This window comes from Anoplopoma fimbria, chromosome 6 (assembly GCF_027596085.1).
Source record: "Anoplopoma fimbria isolate UVic2021 breed Golden Eagle Sablefish chromosome 6, Afim_UVic_2022, whole genome shotgun sequence".
NCBI lineage: Eukaryota > Metazoa > Chordata > Actinopteri > Perciformes > Anoplopomatidae > Anoplopoma > Anoplopoma fimbria.
In genome coordinates, this window is record NC_072454.1 from 14,665,038 (window position 1) to 14,675,487 (window position 10,450).

Genomic DNA, 10,450 nt, shown 5'->3' on the forward strand with positions numbered 1-10,450 from the left:
GAGAAGTCATAAGAGGAAGCTATCCCTCATCTGGTTACACACACTGACTGCATCCCACTGACGTCAGAACAGCAGAGTCGCTGCCCGTCTTTCGGCGCAGGCTGAAAACTCACCTCTTCAAGAAGTACTACCCTGAGCCTTCCTCGTTGCACTTATTGTATTCGTATTAGTTTGTAGCACTTATTGTATTCGTAGTAGTTTGTAGCACTTATTGTATCCGTATTAGTCTGTTGCAATTATTGTTTTCGTAGTAATTTGCTTCTGCACTATACTTTTGCTCTGGTTTATGCTTTTAGATGCTTGTTTAAGAAAGGAGATGCACTTATGACTTCTGGTGACTAGTAGTTCTCTTGAATACCTATGTTGAATACACTTCCTGTAAGTCGCTTTGGATAAAAGCGTCTGCTAAATGACTGTAATGTAATGTAATGCATCCTGGAAAGCCTTTGTGACCAGCTGACTGGCCTTGCTGAGGGCAGGACATCATTCTCTTCTGAGGAACTTTTTACAGACTCATCAGACAGCACATTGTGCGTGTTAGAACAACAGGGATTGTGATAGATTGTGTGTATATATTGAGTAAATGTTCACTGAAACATCCTTGTGTGGCCACAGCCACCAGGCCATCTAAACAAGTGACTAGCCAACACATGAATTCTTACTTCACAGAAATAAAAGGTGGAATAAATGACAGCGGTTTCTCTTTCGGATAAAATAAGATTTGAGCTTGTGAAGCATTGTTCAGAAATAATAATCTGTATCAATTTGTAGACCTGTGGAAAAAATCAACACCAGAAATATTTGTTTGTGAATGTATAGAAAAAAATATGTATCCACTACAGTCAAAACCAACAGTATGTGGGAATCTATAGTGTTGGTGTCCCACAGAATATGGTAACTTTAAGTTTAGCTTTAGTTTTCTTCTTTTAATCTGTGCAGTTGTAAGCAATGCGTTCCTCAGTCATTGTGTAACCTCACAGTTGATGTAATTTGAGCACAAGCTTTATTTTTCTCATGCAGTCTTTGAATAGCTCTAAAGTTCTCTAAACATCAGATTGCACGCTCCTTATCCAATTGACCCTTATTTGAGCCCATCATTTGGTGTTTATGTTTAGTTAAACATCATATTTGTAATTCAATGACCACTTGGTAAAAATCTGTCACAGCAATTTAGTATTTAACATGGTGTTAGCTTTCCTCCTGCTGGCATCCGAAGGTAATGCACAATGTTCACACACAAAGCAGCACTGCTGGAGAAGAGGTACCAAAATAGGTTTTATTTTACATAAGAACATTGTCAAAACTTGAAAACATTTTTGCATATAAACCTTTTAAAACAAGGAGACAATGTTTGAATTTCACAGATTGTACAAAATATTGACCAAAAAAAATCATTAATTCATACTCCTCTTTTGCATCTTTATTTGAGCCCACCACCAAAGCAAATGCAGAATGCAGCCTTCAACTGCCATTCATAGGTCAAGTAAACATCACAACATCTTCCAAACACTAGTAGTCTTTACTGCTAGTTCAGTCGTTCTCAGATTAAGTCTGTGATGAGGCCGTACAGTTCAGTTTCTACATCCAAGCTCTTAAGAAGTCTCACAATTGAGTTCAAAGGGAGCTGTTTAGTTTAAAGGAATCACTGAATCTTTAAGTCTGGGGTAACCCATTATTATTTAAGGCTTTCATTCTGAAAAGTGGAAGTACTATGTAATAGAGCTGAACAAAATCCAAAAGCATCATAACATACAATATAAACTAGCACCAACTTGCATCTTATTAAAGCCCAAGCTTTGTCAACATTCATCTTTTAATAGAGCGACGCTTGTTGTGTTGTACTGGAACTCATATTGTCACACGAAACTGATCAGAGATTAAACAGATTCTCACACGAGAGTAAGTTAACACTGTAATTAGGAACTGCGTGTTGCTTGTGTTGCCATTAAAAAGATATTGTGTAGCAGAGACTGAAACAATGTGCAGCCTATCAATTCTTGCATTACAGAAAAATGTAAACATTGACCATAGAAAGGAGATTTTGTTTATATTATTTATACTTTGACAGACCCACATGCTCATAATATTCAATGTCCCAGGTGCTCATGTCAAATATTTGCAGAAGACACAACGTTTTATTCTAATGAAACAAAATCATCGTTAAATCAAATTGTTACTTTCTTGTTTGACATCTGTGCCAAAAGATTTTCTTTTTTTCTTGCACAATTGTCAATTTTGACTTATAAGGGTGTAAGCTGTGTCCAACGTTGAGCAGCTTTTTGTTAAAATAAAAGTAAATTTCCTGAGAATTTACATTTCATCACATATCAATAAGCTGTATAGCAGAGTTGGCAGACAGATGCAGGCACTACTAATCATCTGAATCAAGTCACTACACATTTCCACATGCATGCCCTGATAATCGAAACCAGATGGAGAAAAGAAAGATGTACTGCCTTCTTCACAAGAAATACAAATCACAACTTCCTCCTGTGGCACTATCGTACAACTTTTTTATTGTCAAGCTAGTGAGCTTTTTTTCTCAAAGCTCACTAGCTTTGAGGAGAGAAAATCTGACTGACTTTCTATTGGCAGCACTGAAACCCCTTTTTCTTTTTCTTACAGTAAATGCCACAGCAGGTCTTAGTGCATCATCTCAAGTCTTCATGAGGTCGCTGCACTCTCAACTAGAACTAACAGCAAACTACCGCCAAGCTAACAGAAAATAAACTACATTACTACCAATCTGACACCACTGTATATTTACTATAGAAACTGCGAACACACAATGACAGCCCTCCAGCTTCAAAGACTTGAGTATCAGTAGGATTGTATCCATCTTAATGCAAATTCAGGGGATATTTAACAAAGTCAGGCCACTTGTTTCTAGAATGCTATTGTTCCTGATCCTTTCCCAGATCAGTTTTCATGTCTGTATGATTTCAGCCAACTGGAAATGCTGTAAATGACAAATGTATAATGCTCATAACTATTTTAAGTTCATCCACAAGCAGCATTTGATACGAGGTGTGATTAACCAGCCCTCACAGTCATCCATGTTGAGAGAGAAGAACCGACTAGTGATTTAGTGTGAGAAGATGGCCCAGAGTACACACACTTACACAAACCAAACCGCATTTAATTAATTAGTGTCACCTGTTAGCTTCCAGTTCAACTCAACCAGAAATTAATTCTCTAAAACTATTTTCATTACCTCTCTTGCATACAACAAACAAAAAAATGAATGCAGATCCAACAGCAAAAGTTCAACACTGCACTGATTGCAAGCATGTGTAAATTAGGGCGACAACTTGCTGTCGCCTTCCCAGGCATAAGCATTTACTATGCTTTTCATTTTTAACTATGGCATCATTCTTATTCTTAAAGCTTGTCTTCCACAAAACAGTTGAAGGTTAAAAAAAAAAAACGAGAAAAAAGAAACTCACTTCTGCTTGTCCTTAAATTTCCACACACTTTTCTTTGCCATTTAGATTTAAGACTGAAGTGCGTTATTCACCAAACTAGCTGCAAAGCTATCCAAACCATCATCTTCAGTTCAGTGCTCCCGACCTCACAGACAAGACAAGTCCTCATCAGGTTCTCCTGTCCTTTGCAGAGGCAGAGCTGTGGACTCACTGCCCCTCTGGCTTTGATTTTAACGAGTCGGGTTGAGCATTGGGCGGATGAAGGGAGCGCCCAGACTTAGGGGGGCTGTTGGTTCCCTCTACAAACATGTTAGGGATGTCCTGGCCAAAGTAGATCTTACTGTTAGCCGCTATGGCCTGGTACTTCATCAGCTCCATGTACTCAGGGGTTAACTTCGCCTGTAAAGATTTAGAAGAAAGACAACAGTATGAGAGGATTAGATTTAGGCTGGGTCATTATCAGAGAGCATTATATTACTGGACTCCGAACCGTTTGCAGCCTCATCGGGGCTTCGCCGATGAGGTAACAAACATGTTTGATATTGTTTGATAACATCAGTATTTTCCAAGCAAGACCATTACAGCCAATGAGAGAGACAAGCTGGAGCAGCTGACAGTGTTTCCAAGCAACACAATAATCTTAATATCTTGTATTGTGTGATTCGCCATTATTTTTAAATCTTCTAGTGGGTGCATTGTTGAGATTATTGAGAAGAGTATGTGTGTGATTCAACCTGATTTCAAAAGCGGTTGGATTTTAGAACTTCTGTAGTCCTGTTTTAATCTGACCTGACGATGTACAGCAGGGCTAAAAGTGAATGCAACATTGCTGCTGGCTTTTGGCTGTGGAGGATTTGTTTCCTAAAAAAAAATTCAAATTCTGTGTGGAGGTGGTTGATAACTTAAACATTCAGAGAAAAGAGCTGAGGTGTGACAGCACACATCAACAGCCACATACTCCAACATATTAACTACAAAAAAAAAAATATATATATATATATATATATATTATATATTATATTAATCGATCACAATATGGTACGCACCCCTTTTTGTGATTCCACAGAGTAACCCTTTCTAATGACATTAAAAAATGTAAATAAAATTTAAGTTGATAAAGTGGAGGGAAACAGTCTGTCACAGGCAGGTGGGGATGTAGGAGAAAAAATGATTTCGACAGGGCCTTTGCATTAACGACACTCATCAGATAATTATCTTAGCCACGGCTCTGCCTCAACAACCACCGACAGAGTACATGTGGCTGGCGGTATAAATCTGACATCATCTGCTGAATTATGTTATTACAATAAGATTACTATTGTACTGTAATAGTAATTATATTGTAGCTTACACAAATATACCTCCCAATTTTGTAACTTTATCTTAAGGCCATTAGATTAGATGTTGTCATGTGTGTGTCTATGTATGAAATTATGTCAACAGCATTTTTTTTTTTACCCTGTTTGCGTCAGCAAACTTGGCAGCGGAGTAATACTCAGCATCAGCTTTGGCCTTCTCTCTCGCCAAGTAGGCAGAATCTGAAACAAAGAGATAGTGTTGAATGAGACAGGCACATGACACACCAGTTTATCAGTCGCCACCGGATACAGGAACACATAAATCCATCTCAGAGGAGAGAACTGAAAATGAGGCTAACCCTCTATTTGAGAGATCCTCTTCTCCGTCTCTTTCTCCATCACCTTCTGTTGGAAATGGATCTCTGCTACCTGGGCCACTTTCTGAGCCTCTATGGGGCAGAAAAACATGTGAGCTTCAACAGATGTACACAAGGTTGAGGGAGATGGCAGGGTTACACATGAGTGAATAAAAAGGGGAAACTGCTAAAATTGTAATGACCGCCATGCAAATGAAGACCGAGTTGGCTGATTTACAGTAAACAGCATCACATTTACCAATAATGGCCCTCTTTCTTTCCGTCTCGGCTTCCTTTTCCACCACCCTCTGAGTCTGAGCTGTTATTAGCAGACGAGTCTTCTCTGCCTCCCTGCGTATACAACACACAAACAGAAAAAAAAGGTTCTCGCAAATATTTTACTTTCTGTGTGGTCTAAACTTGAGTGGGTGGGTAACAGGCAAGAATTTAAAACATGCACCAAGACTGCGCTACTCAGTACAGATTTACAAACTCACATGAGTTCAAAGTTCCTCCTGATAGATTCAGGGATCTTCGGCTTGGTAACACGGACTGCCTTTATCAGGATGTTGAAACAGTGCAGAGAAAAAAAAGAAAAGAAAGAAAAATAAATTGACCCTTCAATTAATCTGACAATATATTTCACAGAGAGCTGTTATCAGGCTAGTTCGGGTTTTCAATTTAGAATTGGTCTACTGGTATCTGTTCAGAGATGAGGGGAAGATTGATAAGGAGGAAAGTTATGTCACCTACAACTACTGTCATGTTATGGTTGCGTTTTAATGTGTGTCTTTTGGGCAACATGTTAAAATTTTACCCAATGTCATTCAAAAACCACAGTACCAGAGAGTATATTGGCATTGGCTCACAGCTCAAGCTGGATTGATAAGGAGAAGACTGCTACTTCGTTCTTTAACTTCCTTATTGCCGTCTTCAATTCGAATTACCTCCACCAGTATCAGAGACTTGTAGGAGAAAACACGAGTTGCAAGAGCTGACCAATCACAGTTCTTGCACACAAGGCGTCACATGGTGTCTTTGACTACGGAACAGTCCTCAGCAAAACTACAGCCTATAAGTACTTAGGCTCTGTAGTAACGCCATAACCCTGTATGCACAACTATAAATCCAGCTTAAATCTTGTAATTCGTTGCAACATGCCATTTTATTTTGTAACCAGCATATTTAAACCTTGAGCAAGTTGTCTTTCTACTTAATGTGTCCTGCAAGTTATGAGTGTACGTGTTTAAATACCTGTATTGTAAGTCCAGGTGCCATAACAGTAAGATCTTTCTGCAAAGCAGTCTTCAGGTTCTCATCGATAATATCTGCAGGACAAAAAACAGCCGCTGTTTGAATACACTACATGCTGTGTATCAAGACAAAACACACAGCAGAAGTTGCCTTTTATGTATAGCATTAAAATAAAGCAATTCTGTCTGTTTTATTAGACAGATATATTCTCTATTGTGCTTTTCCAAGGAAATGTGTTGCCACAGCAGCAAAAGCGTACTCACCAAACAACTCAATGTAGACCTCCTGTAGTGTGTGTACACTGCAGAACTGATTGAGTTCATGGTGAATCTTGTTGAATATTAGAGTTTTGTCATAATCAGCTGTGTAGTTCCTCACAATTTCCACCACTGCAAATAAATGAACAAATACAACAGTTGTTGTAATGCCATGCAGCTGGCAGGGTTAAGAAGTCAATCAAATAAGGAACTTTTCAATGAAAATAATGAAACATGTTTTACCTGCGAAAGGGACGAGCATGTTAACGACTTCTATTCTGTCAAAATAGATCATCACACCACCACTGTAAAGAAAAGAAAAGAAAAGAAAGTGTTCATCTTAATGTTATATACAGAAATGATTTTCATGAATTGATCAATCTCTTTACAGCAACATCAATAAGCTCAGTCTTACCTTGTTCCACAAGGCACATTCTTGATCTCATCAGTTTGGAGAGTGGTCTAAAACGCAAAAATGTAACTATCACATGACATGATAATAATAAAGATTATTCTCAAACAACACAGGCCCTTTTATAAACATTTATCGGGATTTACCATGTGACAAGATCAATTTTCCAAGTTTATGTTACTAGTTTATATTTAAAAAAAATACTAATTGATAAAGTAGTGCACACTGTTTCATTATTATATACTATATTTTCTCAAATTTCACCTTTCACGCAAACGAAGGTGAGCATGGATTGAATGTGATTTACAATGGATTTTTGGGTTGTTGGTAAAAAAAACAAAAGAAAAACAACAGGCGCTGTTGTGCTGGTCACAGCTGATGAGGATCCAAATAAATGAACAAGTAAAGTCTACAACCTGAATATTATTTCAATAACTATGTTAGCTCAAATAACATGAAAGGTTGATCAAAAATATCTCAGTGGCATAAGCCTTTAAATAATATAATGATCATTTAACTTAATTATAATCAGTTTGTCAATTTCAAAAGATTCAATTCTATGCATATTTAGTAGAGCAACAAACGGTTTATTAACTTAACTTAAAATAAAGCCACCGCAGCCATGGTTGAATGCTAACTGTTTGCATGCTGCAGCTGATTTATTTATAGAAGATCCCATTCTGGTTTTTATGCATCAGCACCTTCTGGTTGACTGTTCGCTGCACATGCCTCTGCTAACAGGCCAAGTTCCAGGGCTGAAAGGTAAGTTTACCTGCACTGATCTGAATGTGGTAATGAAAGGCAGCATAATGTGATATCCAGGACCGTTTGGAGAGGTCAGCAATGCCCCACCCCTAAAACAAAAACAAACAAATCATTGGTCACTTCACATTAGATTATCTACTGACTATATTTATAGAGGGTGGACAAAAGCAAAGGACTGAAAGTTGTTTACTCGGGTGTAACAGAAATGTTTGAGGGTGTAGTTGAAAAACTTTGCATTAAATCACAGGGTGTCCTGCTTTGTCCAACTAATGAACAAATATAAAAAATGAAGGCCTTATATCTAAGTTACATCCCATATATTATATTGTAGTTGGGAAGTTAAATATACCTTTCTGCAGGGACCAGTGAAATGTAATCTTAATCACCGTGTTGGATCAGTCCGTGTAACATTAGATTAATATGTACAAATGCAGAGACTTGTGGGAGCGCCTCCGATGCTCAAGTCTGGACCGGACAATCCCAAGCTATGATGTTTGGCAAGGGCCTTCTTTTCTCTCTCTCTTTGGTGTAACAGCTTGGAGCATGCAAGCCTAAGTATCCCAAATAATATTTACATATCCAGACAAAATGTATGTATCATTATCAGGAAAAAAACAACAACATGTAATCCATATTCTGAGTATATATATATTTGTCAGGCACAGATACTAAGGGTCCGTGTTTTGATACCTGTAGTACACAGCAAGGTGTCCTTCTTCTATCTTGTGAATGGAGGAGTGCAACATGATGGCCATCACTCCTGCTATTGCTCCAAATACTGCCCCCACATGCGGCATCGTCATCCTCGCAAGTACTTATCTAAAAAGGCACAGAAAGAAGCATAAACAGACTGAAATATTTATACAACAAAGTTTACTCGGGGCACCTTTCGTCCTGAGGTCCGACCTGCATACACAGTCGGTTACCAGTGTGTTTGGTAAACCTAGCGAAAACTAAAAACAGTCTCACACAATAATCCTGCGATAAATCTTACGGTGGTCGACTTGGTGCTGTTTAATAACTTTATGCTCAAAAATGTATGGTCTGAGCTGCGGAATTGTATCACATTATACTGGAAGGTAAATCTAATATTTAGTCTATCCTCAAATGGAGTGGACAAACAACTATAAAATATTATATATACACCTCGCAATTATCCCCCCCCTCCCTCCCTCAGAAAAACAATGAATGGGTAGAGAATGTATTTTAAAGCACTTTCACTGAGCTTTGTTTGACAAACTTTGCACAGGGTGCAACTGCATATACAGTACCAGTCAAAAGTTTGGACACACTTTCTCATTCAATGTTTTTTGTTTATTTTTTCCTACATTGTAGATTAATATTGAAGACATCCACACTATGAAGGAACACATATGGAATTATGTGGTAAACAAACAAATGCTCAACAAACCAGAATATGTTTTATATTCTTCAAAGTAGTTGAATGAGAAGGTGTGTCCAAACTTTTGACTGGTACTGTATGTATTCTATTGAACACATTAGTATTAAGGAACTTAATTGCATCTTTGTGATTAAAGCAAGATTAAGAAATGCTCTTTAAGTGTTGCTTGGTTGTGTCGTTTTTAAATGAACAGTTAAATAAGTATAAGTGCAACATTATACCAATGTTACACAGCTTGTTATATTAGTCTCTGTGTCTGTTAGCTTCACCAGACTTAACAAAACGCATAAAAGTAGTTCATTTACATTTAAGAGCTTCTGCAGCAAGTGTATGCTAATGTCTACGTGACAGCCAGTGTTACCCCTGAAGTGATTGCTTAAACAGTTGGCTTAGTATTGCATGATAACGACAACGAGCAGTGCACTATCACAAGCTGCTTCAATGAGAAAGAGCACTTAATTAGGCAGCATGTTCACGTTTAACAGCTAAGGACACGACTAGCTAGCGTTAGCTTGTTGAATCAGGCTACATGTCAGGAAACTAGCAAGTGGTTCCTCTGTCAAAACATGCAGCCACGTGTTTGTACCACAGATATGTCTCCTTCAAGTCTAAATTGATTTAATTCATCTATAACCAAGGCAGACACACCATGTCGACATGCAACGTTAGCCTAGCTAGCAGGGTTAGCTTGCTAGCTAGCTCTCGGTTTCGGAAGTCATCCACTCCGTCAGTCTGTTGTAGCTTCATGCTAACGTTAGCATGCTAAGCTGCAAGTGTACACCAAACGCGTTAACTCACCTGGCACAACGCTGGAGTGAAACTACCAATGCGTAAGAATAAAAGGCCTGTTTATGATCAATAATATCACAACTGTATCGGATCGTGTCCCGTCCTGGTGTAATCATTCAGCGTCCCCTCCCCCTCGCCCTCACCCCGCCTCCCACAGGTTGAGCTCTCGCTTTTACTTATTGCATGCTGCCTTCAGGGGCCGTCGGAGACTTTCGATTCTGCCTTATTAAACCTCACAGTGGTATTTTAGTTAAAAAGCAAGATGTTTTTAATGGATTTGATTTAATTTTGTGGTATTGTAAAAAATATATATATGTTTTTAGATTATTTATTAAAACCATTGATGCTAAATGTTGGATATTTATATTTAATAGGAGTAGATTTGAGTATAATAAATACGTGAAAAGGAAGGCAGAATTGCCTCATTTAGATGTGTCTGACGCTTGGAGCTTGATTTCCTTACAAATGTGCCTTGATATATTATACTTGATA

General features: G+C 38.1%; 1 protein-coding gene across 1 annotated transcript; it reads right to left on the bottom strand.

The window, feature by feature from the left end:
- Positions 1–1,262: 1,262 nt before the first annotated feature.
- Positions 1,263–10,099, bottom strand: erlin1 (ER lipid raft associated 1). The gene is made up of 12 exons (XM_054600061.1): positions 9,968–10,099; positions 8,458–8,586; positions 7,775–7,856; positions 7,006–7,052; positions 6,834–6,895; positions 6,597–6,722; positions 6,334–6,407; positions 5,577–5,635; positions 5,339–5,430; positions 5,083–5,172; positions 4,884–4,963; positions 1,263–3,824 (listed from the first exon to the last, which is right to left on the bottom strand). The coding sequence occupies exons 2-12, from the start codon at positions 8,568–8,570 to the stop codon at positions 3,633–3,635; spliced, it is 1,017 nt and encodes a 338-aa protein (XP_054456036.1). The 5' UTR covers positions 8,571–8,586; positions 9,968–10,099; the 3' UTR covers positions 1,263–3,632.
- Positions 10,100–10,450: the final 351 nt, after the last annotated feature.